Source organism: Muscardinus avellanarius (assembly GCF_963383645.1).
Source record: "Muscardinus avellanarius genome assembly, chromosome: 17".
Lineage (NCBI taxonomy): Eukaryota > Metazoa > Chordata > Mammalia > Rodentia > Gliridae > Muscardinus > Muscardinus avellanarius.
This window is the reverse complement of record NC_137803.1, coordinates 13,960,453-13,976,355: the sequence shown is the minus strand read 5'-3', so window position 1 is coordinate 13,976,355 and position 15,903 is coordinate 13,960,453. Positions and strand designations below refer to the sequence as shown.

General features: G+C 39.4%; 1 protein-coding gene across 6 annotated transcripts in view; it reads left to right on the top strand.

Moving 5' to 3' along the window:
* RELCH (RAB11 binding and LisH domain, coiled-coil and HEAT repeat containing) overlaps nt 1-13,518 on the top strand; it is a gene marked incomplete at both ends in the record, with an annotated part of 99,707 nt that extends 86,189 nt beyond the window's left edge. For 5 of the 6 annotated variants that reach the window (XM_080714595.1, XM_080714594.1, XM_080714593.1 and 2 more), the window contains 3 exons: nt 2,131-2,219; nt 4,688-4,758; nt 13,398-13,518. In XM_080714595.1, coding sequence (XP_080570721.1) covers nt 2,131-2,219; nt 4,688-4,758; nt 13,398-13,518 — 281 coding nt within the window. The remainder of the gene's footprint in view (nt 1-2,130; nt 2,220-4,687; nt 4,759-13,397) is intronic. The other variant, XM_080714596.1, reaches the window with a different exon arrangement.
* Between the last annotated feature and the right edge of the window lie 2,385 nt (nt 13,519-15,903).

The window sequence follows — 15,903 nt, the reverse complement described above, 5'->3', positions numbered from 1 at the left end:
GTACTTGGGAGGCTGAGACAGGAGCATCGTGCAGGTTCAAAGCCAGCCTCAGCAGCTTAATGAGGCTCTTAGCAATTTAGTGAGACCGTTTCCAAATAAAATATAAAATAGGTCAGAGGGTAGAGCCTGGAGGTAGAAGTCTCCTAGGTTCCGTCCCTAGTACCACGGAAAGAAGCAAAGAAAGAAAAAAGAAAAACTTTCTAATTGGGCTTTCTAAAGTTGCAGTGGTCTCTCATGAAACTCTAAAGACCCTGTCACTATTAGCAGTCAGTAGCCTTTTAACCATCATTCACCTGTGCGGTAGAAACAAATTCTAATACTAGACAGGACTGAGTGACCTGTGAAAGGTGATGTGATTCTGTGAGGAAAACAGACCCCATCCGAGGTGAGCAAGGAGGAGAGTAACTTCTGTGGTCCCTCTAAGTCCATGCCCGTATTTCTATAGATCTCACTCTTTACTATTCCAAAGGTCGCTCACGGCTGTATCTAGTGGTACTTTCCCCATATCTAGGAAAGAATCTACATGATCGTTAAGTTGCAGCACCCTGTACATCTATACTTTTAGTACCTCCTGGATTTATAAGTCACTCATTACAGAAGCTTTGTTTATAAATAATTTTATTTCAGACTTTTTAAGGAAGTATTTTTATATTACACTGATTTCTTTCCTAATAAAGTTTATTATAACTTTTTTCCAAAAAGACTGATTAAGCCATCTTTGTAAGGGAACTTACTTTCATTTTTCTCTGTAACATGGTATAATTTTTTTTTTTTTTTTTTTTTGGTGGTACTGGGGTTCCTGGAAGCCCTTCTACCTCCGGGCTACACTCCCAGACCTATTTTTTACATTTTCATTTTGGAAACAGGGTCTCCTAAACCAGCACGCGTGGCTGGCTTCGAACCTGCGCGATCCTCCTGTCTCTGCCTCCCAAGTGCGGAGATTACAAGCGTGCGCCACCACGCCCGGCTCATGGTATAATATTTAAAAGAACCATTTCTACATGGATAACACTAAAATAATGTTAGAATGTGCTAGAATTAGTACAAATGAACAGGATCTTTTTTCTTTTTTTCTTTCTTTTTTTTTTTTTTTTTTTTGGTGGTGGTGGTAGTGGTGGTACTGGGGATTTAACCCAGAACCATTCTGACTCTGTGATATACTCCAGTCCTATTTAATTTTTATTTTGAAACCGAGTCTCACTAGATTGCTTAGACTGGCTTTATACCTGAGATCTTCTTGTCTCAGCCTCCCAAGTACTGGGATTGCAAGCGTGCACCACCACACCTGGCCAAGGGGACTTTTCGTAAAAAATGCATCTGTTTTCCTGATTCCTTTATGTCAAGATAAGTAAAACTCAAAGATGACCAGGCACTTTAAGAAATACTAAACTCTTACTACATGTAGCAAAAGTTCAGTTATCCAATTCTAGCAGGACCAATGCAAGGTCAGTTTAACAAAGTTAAAACACAAAACAAAGAAATGGTATGTCCCAAGTGTGTGTGTGTGTGTGTGTGTGTGTGTTCCTTTAGCAAACTTTGATGGCTTTGGTATGGTGTGAGTCTGCTGATTATAGTTAAACACCTTCCTCCTTTCTCAGATCAAATACATCCATAATGCAGCTTTCTGTTCAGATTCTTTCAATAGGATCCAAAAACATTACTGACTATAAAATTTTTTAGATTTTAGATTTTTTTCCAGTTTTTACAGGTTTCTTACAAATAGTTAAAAAGCACTGCTTTAAGCAATGTGCCTTTATTATTTTTTCCAAAACTTCCAACTTAGTATTCACAGAAACATTAACATTCTTATATTTTATACTTACCTCATTCTCATTTAGACATCGGATTAGCTTGCATGATTGAATTTTCGTATAGTTAATACATTGTAGTTGAATTATGGTAGTTTATATGATGAATGTCATTGACTTGAATGGATTTATGAGAAAACACCGTTGATTTCTTATTAGTGATTTACCCGAGATAGTCATTACGTCTGGGAACCTGTTGACCTGTATACTGTTGGTATACCATAAGCATCATTTGAGAACATTGCTTCCTTAGGTAACCGCTATTTGTCCTGTTGGATGTACCAGTTTGCTTTTTTAGTTTCCTTAGCTACCTTTTCTCAAGTCATTTCAGAGGACTTAATGGTGAATCACTTTTTGCCTGGCCTCAGATGTTTACGTACTGACATGGAACATCTCTCTCCGGAGCATGAGGTGAGCCGCCATGACTGTCACTGCCAGCTTCCCCTGCTTCCTCTCTCCTGGACAGTTGTCCATCCTTCTGTGCGTGAGACTGTGCCTAATTGTTTGTTAATCTAGTTTAATGTTATTTTATGGATATTAAATCCATATCTTAATATCTTCACCTTCTTTTAACACCTTGGAGCCTCTAATCTCTGAAGTAGAGAGAGCGCACTCTCCTCCACTTTATCTAAGAGCTTAGGAACGGATGTGAAGAGCCTGCCGACTATCAAGTGTTCATTATCCCTGCCGTCGACTTTCTCAGAAGCACAGTGTCTACTTTTTCTATTCATTTTCTCATAACTCTCATCCTACTCCATTTGTCTTCTGCTTTCCCTCTTTTCATTTATTCTCTATTCAGTATCTTCAAGCTGCTCACTCTGTCTGTTATTTTGTTTGCCTTTTCTCTCCTAAATGCAACAAAACCTTCCCTTCACCCTTTTCCAAACCTCTTTATTCCCAATAGTCTACCTATTCTTTCAACCTGCACAGTGAAAGTCACAGTTACGCCTACTCCCACATCAGAGCCTTAATTCGGCCTCTTTCTAGTGTCTACAATACTCCTTTACCCAGCTTGGGCTTCCGTGGCATCTCATCCACGAAGCCTGCCCTGACACCTTCCTGTGAGTGACATTCTCTACCTTGGTCTTTCTGATACAACTTATCTTATTCAGTGTTGTTGTTTTATCAGGATCCTATGACCTTCTAATATATAATTTGTCATGTGTGTACATGCATATTTATTGTATAGCTTCCTTACAAGAATATAATCTCTACAAGGAAGGATTGCCTGTTTTATTTTCTCTATCTTAAAAAAGTACCTGGCGCATAGTACACAATCAGTAAATATTTGTTTAGTGACCTTCATATCTAAAATATAAGCCAAGAATACTGGGGAGGGCGGGTCCAATTCTGGTGCCGTTGCCAGCAATCAGAGCAGCAGCTTAAATCCGTGCCCTTCCTATCACTCACAGGCATAATGTTAAGTAACAGGCACCTGTCATGCCACCAGTAATATGTTAGTAGCCACAGAGCTAGAACGTCTTGGCTCTAGATCTTAAAATACAACATTTTGATTTGTATAACCTGGAAAAGGCCAAGGGGCATAGAACAGCTTTTATGTAGAAAGTATGTGTGTGTTATGGTATATGCATATGTTAAATGTATAGATGTAAATAAATTTTATTTTTTAACATGCAGTGGTAGAGAAAACTAAGGGAGAATGGGAATCAGATTTAGAAAGCAACCTAATGAAAAATCAAAATAGTTAAGTTATATAGTTGTGATTGGGGTTAGGGCTCTCTGGGGATTTCCATGTCTTCACACACACTAAGTGCACACTCTACCGCTGAGCCAGCCCCCAGACTAAGACCTTTACAGTTATTTCTGTACCTCATCTAGCAAACTAGCATATTAATCCTTTAACAAAGTAACTGCCAAGTTTTAATATATTTTTCTTTTTTTCCGTGTGTGTGTGTGTGTGTGTGTGTGTGTGTGTGTGTGTGTGTGTATGTATTACTGGGGATCGAATCCAGGGGCATTCTACTTCCAAGCTCTGCCCCTAGTCCTATTTTATTTTTTATTTTTTTTATTTTGAAACAAGATCTCACTAAATTGGTGTCAGTCTCACTACTTGACGAGGCTGTCCTCGAACCTGAGATCCTCCTGTCTCAGCTTCCCAAGTACTGGGGGATTACAGGTGTCCACCACTGCCCCCAGCCAAAACTTTACATTTTTAATTAACATATTACCTATGGGAATACTAAAAATTAAAGTTTTAAATTAAACCACAGTATTTCACTATACTGAATTTCACTTAAGTGATTTTCTTAATTTTTAAATAAAATTCTATTTTGAGATCATTTTAAGCCATAGCAATTCTTTAAACAACATGTATACCAGTTTACCCAAATGGTAATAACATCTTGAAAAAACCAGGATGTCAGCACACACAGTCAAGATACAGCACATTTCCATCATTTGACGGATCCTGTGTGTTGAGCTTTTTTAGTCACAACATCTCCCCTTTCGTGGACCCCTTCGGTACCTGTGCCTCATTCCTACTGTTTTATCATTTCAAGAAACTGATGTAAATGGAAACATATAAAATGTAACCTTTTGGTCTTGGTTTTTTTTTTTTTCACTAATAATAATTTTCCAAAGATTTACCTAGGTTGTTGTATGTCTGAAAAGTGTGTTCGTTTTTATTGCTAAATATTATTCCATGGAATGAATACTCTACAGTTTGTTTAACCATACACTTGTGGAAGGACATCTGCCTGCTGGTAGTTATTTATTATTATAAATAAATTAGTTACAAGTATTCCTGTACAGTTATTGATATGAAATGAAACCGAATCAAATGAGTATTTCTAGGACCAATGCGTGAGAGTACAATTGTTTGGACTATGATAGTTACACATTTTAATTTTTTTAATCAGGTTATTTTAAGTTCTATGATAAAAGAATGTGAACAAAAAGTAGAAAACAAGACTGTCCAAGAACCTCAAGGGTAAGACATCCTTTTTTAAGATTCCATTGTCAATGGCGAATTTCTCTCTCTCAACTTGCTATCAGTGTTGCATTTTGTATTATTCTGTAGTCATTTATATGGAGACAAGAAAATCATTCGAGTCAGCTGTTCTCGGATGCTGGTCTCCAGCTAGCTCATCAGAAGTCTGTGGGGGATGGAAAACGCAGCCCTCCACCCCATGCTCTTTCTCTCTACATTCTTCAGCATAGGGATCATTATGGGGTTTTGGTTTTGTTTTGTTTTGGTTTTGGTTTGTTTTGTTTTTGGTACTGGGGTTCCTGGAAACCCTTCTACCTCCAGGCTACACTCCCAGACACCTATTTTTTATATTTTATTTGGAAACAGGGTCTCTTAAGCCAGCACAGCTGGCTTCAAACCTGCACCATCCTCCTGTCTCCGCCTCCCAAGGGCGGGGATTATAAACCTGTGCCACCACGCCCGGCGATCTTTATGTTTTAAAGTCTCCAAACGGATTCTAGTTATGTAGCTAATTGGAGACCCACTGATCAAAACAATATCTAGAAATTTGTAACATATAAGATATGACAATTCACTGCACAAAGGATTATAAATCTGGGGGTGTTCTAGCCACACAAAGCCGCCTAATCAAGCTAATTAGAATTCAAAGATTCGGCCGGGTGTGGTGGCGCACGCTTGTAATCCCCGCGCTTGGGAGGCGGAGACAGGAGGATCGCGCAGGTTCGAAGCCAGCCGTGCTGGCGTAAGAGACCCTGTTTCAAAAATATAAAATAGGTCTGGGAGTGTAGCCCGGAGGAAGAAGGGCTTCCAGGAACCCCAGTACCACCAAAAAAAAAAAAAAAGAAAAAGAAAAAAAAAAAAAGAATTCAAAGATTCGGTGAAATTTAAATGTGAACACAAGCCAGGTGTGGTGATACACACTTGTGATCCCAGCTATTCAGGAGGCTGAGGCATCAGGATTGCCAGTTAGAGGCGAAACTAGGCAACTTAGTGAGACCCTGTCCCAGAATAAATTTAAAAAGGGGTGCAGGTGTAGTCAGTGGCAGAGCGCTTGCCTAGCACACTCAAGGCCTTGGGTTCAGGCCCCAGTACTGCAAAAAAAAAAATAATAGTAAAAAAGAAAGAAAAAAAATGAGCAAAGATGAAGGAGTAACATTGGTCATTCAGAAAAGAGAATAAGCAGGGTAGAGGGGCACGCACCTGTCATCCCAGTGCTTGAGAGGCTGAGACAGAAAGATCGCAGGTTCAAGACCAGCCTCAGCAACTTAGCAAGGCCCTCTGCAACTTAGACCCTGTTTCAAATAAATAAATAAATAAATAAATAAATAAATAGGAGTGGGGCTGCAGCTCAGAGGTGGAATGTTCCTGAGTTCAATCCCTACTACCAGTAAAGAAAAAGAGGGAGAACAGTTTACAAAGGAAATGTATTTAAAAGTATTTTCTAGCCGGGCGTGGTGGCACACGCTTGTAATCCCTACACTTGGGAGGCGGAGACAGGAGGATCGCGCAGGTTCGAAGCCAGCTGCGCTGCTTAAAAGACCCTCTTTCCAAATAAAAAAGTATAAAATAGGCCTGGGAGTGTAGCCCGGAGGTAGAAGGGCTTCCAGGAACCCCAGTACCACCAAAAAAATAAATAAATAAAAGTATTTTTTTTTTTGTCTACTTAACAGGAATAAGCTTTTCATCCTTTCGGAGTAGATACGTGTATGCACATGTGCCGTGCACGAGCACACACACACACACACACACACACACACACACACATCTCTTGCCTCTTTGATGCTGAAAGAATGCTTTCTGTGACCTCCTAGGACAGAAGGAGCTCTTCTCCATACAGCACTCTCATTTTAACCATAGAAGATGTAAACAATAGAAGGATAATGAAGCAAAGGTTTTTGATCCCTAAAATCAACACCAAAACAAATACTTCTGTTCATTTTTATACATTAAATATCAAGGCATTTTGTATATATTAAATATCAAGACTATTTGGTGCCTTCAGGTGCTGGTTGGTTGGTTAGTTGGTTGATTTGTTTATTTCTGGGGATAAACCCAGGGTGTTCTACCTCTGAGCTATGCCCATATTCCTTCTTATTTTTTTATTTTGAAACAGGGTTTCACTAAATTGCTGAGGCTGGCTTCACACTTGCCATGTTCCTATTTTTCCCTCCCGTGTACTACAATTAGAGGCATGTGCCACCATGGCTGACCAGACAATAATTTTAAAATGTGAAAAAAAACTTACAGCCAGGCGTGGTGGCGCATGCTTGTAATCCCAGCATTTGGGAGGCTGAGACAGGAGGACCGCGGTTCAGCCTCAGCTACTTAGTGAGGTCCTTTGCAAGTCAGTGAGATCCTATCTCAAAATAAAGAATAAAATATAGTACTGGAGGTGTCGCTTGAAGGTAGAATGCCCATGTTGGAATTCAAGGGAAACATTTTTGTATCTTCCTAAGACTGCTTTTGTTATATAACCTTCCTTTTAAAAATAAAATGTTTGGTCAGGCATGGTAGCTCATACCTGTTATCCTAGTACTTGGGAGGCTGAGACAGGAGGATCACAGGTTGGAGGGCAGCCTTGGCAACTTAGCAAGACCCTGTTTCCAAATAAAAGATAAAATCGGGCTGGGAATGTAGCTCAGAAGTAGAATGCTCCTGGATACATTCCCAGTGCCATAAAAAAAATAGTTTATTTGTATAATCATGTTTTTTCTATGTTTTTCTAATCTTCTTTATTATTACTGATTTTTATTTCAAATAAAGACAAGGATATATTTCCATGTTTTCAACACCCAGCTTCAACATACTAACTCAGTATATTCCATCAGTATTCCATCTACCTCTGGCTTCTGTACTCTGATGTGTATCCCAAAAAGATAACTATTATATTTGAATACAGAAACACAGTATCATTATCACATTTACATTACCAACTCTCTGGGCCCTCTTCAGATTTTGAGTTAATTCATATATGTTGTCACTGATTTATTGTTGTTTCTATGATTTGTTCTTTGAGTCAGGATCCAGACGGGTTCTAGACATTGCATTCGGTTGCTATGTTAAGTCCTTTACTCCGTAGACATAAGGTTCTCCTCCTACCTCTTTCTTCTCCATACAATTTACTTGTGGAAGAAAGTGGGTCATTTGTCCTGTGAAGTGGTTCACAGTTTGAATTGTGCTGACTGCATTTCCCTTGTGCTATTTAACATGTGCTTCTGTGTTTCCTGTGTATTTGATAGTTGGCTCTAGATCTAGACTTAATCAGATTCAGGGCACATTTGTTTGTTTCTTTGGGCAAGACTGCTTCATAAGAATTAAGTGTGTTTTCCTCCTACAGTAGATAATATCTGCTTTCTTTTTGGTGACGCTAATAAGCTGTTAATGATAAAAGCGTAGCTCCACTAATTCATTAGAGATTAGAAAATATAATACTCTATTTCATCATTTCTGTGTTATTTAGGAGCTAGAAAACTTCAGAAAAGAAATGTACTATATTACCCAGTGGTACCATTCATACAATTAAGACCAGACAAATGTTCAAATCATTTTTTCTATCACCATTTTTATTTTTCATTCTATCTCTAAGCTATACCCCAAGCCCTATTTTTTTTTTTAAATTTTGATACAGGATCTCACTAAGTTGGAGAGGCCTTGCTAAGTTGCTGTGGCCAACTGAGAACCTATGATCCTCCTGTCTCAGCCTCCCAGGGTCTGGAATTATAGGCCTGCACCACCATGTCCAGCTGCCAGTTTTCAAAATAATAAATTGATTGGCCCTCTGATGGGTGAACACCAGCTAATTGTTTATTTTTAAATATCATTAAAGACTCACAGTTAAATACATTTGATTTAATTCACTTCATTGCATTATTATCCTAGTTGATGCTAAATTATCCATCTTTAGACAGTGTGAGTTGCTGAAGTCATGTTGATGCCTAAGTCACATTGAGAGGGCCTTGCTATCTGGTCTGACAGTGTAAACACACTTTTGGAGGATAAGGGCAGGACAGTGAAACAGTTACAATTTTGTTTATAAATTGTTCCTAGATATTTAAAATAAAAACATTTTCAACATTAAGAGTTGCAAGGCTTATTGGACATGGAATTTTTATCATTATTTTCAGGTATATTATAAACTTTTTCAAAATAAGATAGGGAAAATATTATATGCTAATTTGTTGTTGTCGTTTTTGTGGTACTGGGGTTTCTGGAAACCCTTCTACCTCCAGGCTACATCCTAGACCTATTTTTTTTTTTTTTTTTACTTACTTAGAAACAGGGTCTCTTAAGCCAGTGAGGCTGGTTTCGAACTTGTGCGATCTCCTTTCTCCGCCTCCCAAGCACGGGGATTACAAGCGTGCGCCACCACGCCCGGCTTGTATGCTAATCTTTAACATACTCATTTCTGTAATGAAAGCGTATGTGTGAACATTAACCACATATTCAGGCATGTTTCCTTCCATCAGTTTGCTCACAGTCCTGTAGGAAATAGAGGCATCTGATGGTTCTAACAACAGAATCTGAAAGCACTGAATAAATGATACAGGAAGTACACACTGCAGGAATCAGAGGAAATCTGATACAGTTTCCACATGCCAGAATTCTTCATTCTGGGCAAAATAAATAAGGAAGCTTCCTCCCCTCCCCTTAGATGATACATAGAAATGACATTATGATACCTGCTCCAGTGTAATAAATCCATGGTGAAATTGCACTGGTGATATAATTAAGAGAGTGACCTAACTATCAGGACAGCCACGAGAGGAGGGTCTTGGGGCCTCAGGTTATCATGCTTCTGCTCCCCAGGTCTTTACAGTAGGACTCCTCTCCAGGGAAGGTCTGACTCTGCCTAGCTGCTTCCTCTTCGCCCTTCAGGGATAAGCGAGGTGCCTCTTCAGGGAAGCCTTCCTTGAGCCCTCCTGCCTTGAAGCCCATACAGAGCAAAAGCACAAGAGGAAAACCTTCCACAGTAAGGGGCTGCCTCCAAAATAGAAGGGAAGCAAGAATAGGAGCAGACACAGGGATCTGTATCTGTGCAGTGCTCTGCCAACTGCTGACTGGGTAGCACATCATTAAGCTAATTGAATTCATCGTGATAAGTGTTTTCTCTCCTGAGAGAGAATCCAATAACAAATAGAGAGTACATCCCCGAGTGGTAATGACCAGTGTCTCCTTTTTTTTTTTTTTGGTGGTGGTACTGGGGGTGGAACCCAGAGGCTTCATACCTCCAGGCTATACTCCCAGACCTATTTTATATTTTATTTGGAAACAGGGTCTCACTAAGTTGCTGAGAGCCTAAGTAGCTGAGGCTGGCTTCGAACCTGTGCGATCTTCCTGTCTCAGCCTCCCAAGCGCTGGGATTACAAGCGTGCGCCACCACGCCCAGCTCAGTGTTTCTTTATGATACTTTGGTGACCTGTGTGTGCAGTGGTTCATTATGTAAAGTGTATTTCTTACTTGGGATCTTTGTCAGGAAAGCATGAAAAGCCGTGATTTTCAGGCAGAAATTGTATGCAGAAGCATTTTTTTTTTATCCTTCTTATATTCATTAAGCAAATTCACCAAATGCTTACCAGGAGGTGTTCACAAAGATGAGGTTGAGCAAGACATAGTACTTACTCTCGGGCTCTGAACAGCTAAACATGGAAAAAAGTATCAATTAAAAGTATAAACAACAGCCGGGCATTGTGGCACATGCTTGTAATCCCGGCATTTGGGAGGCTGAGACAGGAGGATCGCGATTCACGGACAACCTCAGCTACTTAGTGAGCCCTTTGCAACTCAGTAAGACTCTTTCAAAATAAAGAATTAAAAACATGTTTGGGGGGTGTATCTCAGAGGTAGAATGCCCCCGGTTTCCATCCCAGTACCAGAAAAAAAAAGTATAAGCAAGGCCAGGCATGGTGGTCCATGCCTGTAACCCCAGTACTTAAGAGGCTGAGATAGGAGGGTCCCACATGCAAAATCAGCTTCAGCAACTTACTTAGGCAAGACGCTCTGCAACCTCCTGAGACCTTGTTTCAAAAGCAAAAAATAAAAAGGGCTAGGAGTGTAGTTCAGAGGTAGAATGCCTCTGGGTTCAATCCCCAGTACCGCCAAAAAAAAAGTAATATTAACCAAAAAACAAATTGTAAAAACTTAAATAGTGCCTGTAAATTTCCAAGGAAGAAATAAGGGAGTTCTTAGTATAAACAATTGTCTGGACAGGCGAAAGGGAGTTACATGCAAAAAGTCAGCACGCCGTGCAGTGGTTAAAGCTTCAGAAGAGCGTGTGTGGGAACTCCAAGTAAAGCCGAGCGGAGAGCAGGGAGGGAGAACCGGCTGAGATCTAAGAGGAGGGTGGTGACCTAAACAGATGCTGTGTTTCTCGAATGAGAAGCACATGGAGGTGTTTGCAAGAAATGGCCATTTTCAATTTGTGAACTGGACTGTGACATGAAGACCTGACTGTATTTCAAGTTGATCTGGTAATGCCGGGAAACCAGACCCAAGACTTTGGAGGGACACAGTTACAAAGTGTTAGCCCTCGGAATGGAGGGAAACGTCAGAGGACGTGTTTCATAAACTGTGGTTGCAGGACCTTGGGGTTGGTTTGCTGTCAGAGGGAAGGGAACTATTACATTTACTCTTAGAAAGAAAAATGATGGAATCAGTAGCAAATAAGGAAATAAAAGTGAATCATTTCTAAAGTTTGGGTGTTTTTAAAAACCTGAACACACTGGCTATTTCATAAACAATAGTAATATGAGAGCTATGTGTGATGTCACACGCCTGTAATCCCGGTACTTAGGAGGCTGAGACAGAAGGATCACAGGTTCTAGACCAACATGTGATAACTTAGCGATAATCCTGTTTCAATTTTTTTCTTTTTTTTTTCTTTTTTTTTCTTTTTTTTTCTCTTTTTTTTTTTCTCTTTTTTTTTTTTTCTCTTTTTTTTTCTTTTTTTTTCTGATGCTGAGGTTGAAGCCCAGGGGCATTCTACCTCTGAGTTATACCCTGGCCCTATTTTAGTTTTGTTTTGAAATAAGAGTCTTGCTAGGTTGCTGAGAGTTTCACTATTTGCAAAGGCTGGCCTTGAACCTGCAATCCTCCTATCTCAACTTCCCAAGTACTGAGATTCAGATGTGCACCGCCATGCCCTGCTCAAAATTTTAAAAAAATAAAAAAAAGTAAAAGGGTGTAGGAATGTAGCTCAGTGGGGCCCAATCCCCAGTGCCACTAGAAATTAAATAGTAAGTGGGACTGGCCCTGCAGAGAAGTGATTGAATAAAGAGTTTGAAATCATCCACAGTTACAAACTTTGAGAATAACTGAAGAATCAAGAGACAAATCCTAAGCCGGGCGTGGTGGGCACGTTTGTAATCCCAGCAGTGGGGAGGCTGAGACTGGAGGATCGCGGTTCGCGGACAGCCTCAGCTAGTTAGTGAGGCCCTCTGCAACTCAGTGAGACCCTGTTTCAAAATAAGGAATAAAAAATAGGGCAGGGGGTGTAGCTCAGAGGTCAAATCCCCTGGGTTCCATCCCCACACCCACAAAAAAAAAAAAAAACAAGAGAGACAAATGCTAAACCTTAGGGATGATTATTTTATAGGAAGAGGGAAAGGAAGCTAGAAAGGAAGACTCAAAAACAAGGAAAGAAGGACCACTGATGTAGTGGAAGGAGAGGTCGTCAAGCAGGCTGCTGTAGCACACCCTGAAAGATGGCCCGCACCCGGGTACCCTTGGGGGCGGCACACGCCTCCGGCTGTGGTTCCAACCGGCATCTTTGAGCATCTGCAGCATGCCACCATCGCCCTCCACATGTTCAAACACATTAGCTTATTTCATCCTCGGGATATTTTGCAATAGGAAATGTGTTTCCAGATGAGGAAGCTGAGTCAGAGAGATCTAAGCGCATCTTGACCCAAGCCACTAGGCAGAAAACTGCATTCCTGGGTCCACTGCAGGACACTCTTATCACCAAAAAATTGTGCTTGATCAATATTCTCTTTCCGTTGAGTGGTGGGATTAAGTTATCAACCTTTAGTAGTCATTTAGATTGTGACAGCCCCTATACATCAGTCGGTGACAAAAGTTAGCAGAAATGAATTTGAGAAGTGTTGATTGAAATGAATGCTACTGGTTAATTGACATGTTTCCCCAGAAAAGCAACGGGATTATCAGCAGCACAGTAGTACAAAACATTGGTTTAACTTACTCATTTACAAATATTCATATTCCAGAATTGCCGTTAAGAACTAGGTGAAGTAATGCTGTCAAAAGAATCTCCATTAACACTGACACCTGGGCCGTGTTCTGGTGTGCCTGCACGGCCGAGCGCTCTACCCTATGCCATCCTAAAGCCCTGTGAGGAAGCTACTAGAATTATCTCCATTTCACAGATGAGGAGATTAACTTACTCCAGTCACAAAGCTGGTAAACAGCCGGGATTCAGTCCTGTCCCCTTCTGCGTCCTTTAATATAAACAACGAACATAGTGCTCCCCTTACCATTAAATATAAGATGAACACTCCTTAGTATGGTACGTAGAACTCACCTTCATAAGTACTAGTTTCCCTGTTGCGACACTAATTCAGGATGTATTCATGAAAATGGATGCCTTTGTTCTTTAATTACACAATTTAAACCCTCTCTCTTAGCTCAATGTCAATCGCTGCAAGCTTAGTGAGTGAAGATACAAAGACCAAGTTCTTAAACAAAATGGGCCAGTTAACCACATCGGGCGCCATGTTGGCCAACGTGTTTCAGAGGAAGAAGTAGGAGCGGGAAGGAAGCCCGGCGAGCGCCAAGGCGGACCTCAGACGCACCGTTCCTTGTACTTGAAGTACTTGCCTCATTTCCTCGGTTTTCTGTTCTTGCGTTATCACTGTACCCTAACCTCCAGGAATATTTGCACTGCTTTTGATTATTGCTGTATATCTGTTGGTTTTGGAAATACAACTGTGGTAATAGAAAATTGATATGTTGGTCTGTACCAAGTCCCTCTTCTGTGTTCTTATCTTTAAGGATAATTTTTATATATGTGTATATATAGTAAAGAGGTTTTTTTGTTTTGTTTTTGTTCTTGTTTTTTTTTTATTTTTGGATGGGATATCAGCAAATATCTGTATTATACTCTAAGCTATTACAATGGTACTTAAAATAATGTAAATTTGAAGTCATTGTTATAAAGTAATAAAAGTGGAGATTACTTAAGTATTTAAATTATGAAGGAATAATGCAGACTTTTTATTGTTTCTTACCTGACTAGAAAGAGCCACCAGCATTACTTTGTGCCTTTGGACTTCAGCTTGTGTGTTCTGTGGGGTTCTGTGCATCCCATTGCACACAGCGCTGCTTTAGGCTGCTGTGGCAAATTCGAATTACAGACCCTGCAGCAAACAGATAATGATGAAACCTCGGCCCTTCCAGAGCTCCCATGAGCATTCTTAAGTGCTATCTAGAGCTCCCCAGCAGTTACACGCATACGTAACAGACTTACCTAAGGAGAGAGTGTGCTCAAGCCCGGGGAGCAGTAACCATGGTGAATCTCACAAAGTGTGCAGTAGATTTAAATACTCAGAAGTACAAGTCACTGAGAAAAGCTAATGATTGTGAATTTTCCCCCCAAACTAAATTACAGAAGAAAATATGGTTTGGATCTGATGTTTAACATTTACATAAAACATCTTATTTCAGATTTTTTTTTATTATTTTAATATTTCAAGTTACCTTTTCATTCTGTTCGTTACAGAAAAGTACTGAAAAGTTAAGGACATTTGAGGGCTGCTTTTTTCCCTATAAACCAAAAGTGACATGGGCTCGATCGTTACTGGTTAGTTACCACCTTAGAGTGCGTAACTATTCCTGTGTTTGGTATATTTTATATAGTCTTAAGTTCATGTACAGTCCCACGGGGACTTGATAGTTGTCTCTATAGTAACACAGCTTAAAGTAGGAAAGAGTGCTGGATGTAGAAAAGAGATGACTGGTTTGAGGGGTTCATGTGAGGCCTTTTTGAAAAAAGAATATTTTAATAAAGAGAATTCTCATTTGAGCACAGTTTGATGCACATAGGCAATTCTCAAGCTTGTTGTATAAACTGGTTTATTACATTTGCAACATGGTTGGATTACATTCAGTTCCTGGGAAAGCTAACTTAAAACACATTCAAGCTCAAAAATAATTTGCCACAGGCAAAGCCATTTAAAAAGTTTATTCTGGAATTATTTATTTTACCTGCAGTGAAATAATTGTTGACTGACTAGTCTTTCTGAAAACTGTTGGATTCTAGGCATTCCTGAGAAATTGAAAGTGGCTACCTTTCGTGTCAAAACTGTTGATCTATTATAAATAAAATGTTTTTGCATACTTGTTTTGACTAGTGTTTTATTTTCATTTTGAAGCACTTTAATAAAAAATAAGAAAGCATATATTCATGAAACTACTAGTGTTTTCAAAATATAATATGTGTAAATTATCTTTTGGTTTACTATTACTAACAAGGTACTGTGTTGCTATAAAAATAATATACATTTCAGAGATGACTGGAAGGAAATGTTTCAACTCTGCTTCCCTTTGAACTACAGTAAAGTCTATCTATTTTTGCTACCAGATGACTAGATAAACAGTCCCTCAATATCCATGGTTTTGGTTCTAAGACTCCCTGCAGATACGAGAATCCACAATGCTCAAGTCTCCAATATAAAATGGTATAGTTTACATATGCCCTAAGCATATTCTCCTGTGTACTTTAAATTATCTTACATTAATTATAATATCTAATATTATATAAATGCTATGTAAATAATTGCTATGCTGTATTTAGGGAATACTAACAAGAAAAGAAAGTCTGTAGGCGTTTGGCATAGATGCAGGTCTTTCTGGAATATTTTCAGTTCACAGATGGTGAATCCATGGATATGGAATCCACACATACAGAGGCCTAACTGCAATGCATTTCTGTTGTGATCATTTTTACCAGTTAATGTATCCATGTGTTTTAATGCTAATTATCAATATTATTCAAATTTCACATTGCTTTTTTTAAATAAAGTATCTTTACAGACTAGCCAAACACTAATCGTTGACTGAGCATGTCATCTAAAATATGGAATAAAACCCCCCTACTCATTCATTACAAGCAGAAATAAACTTAAGATAGAA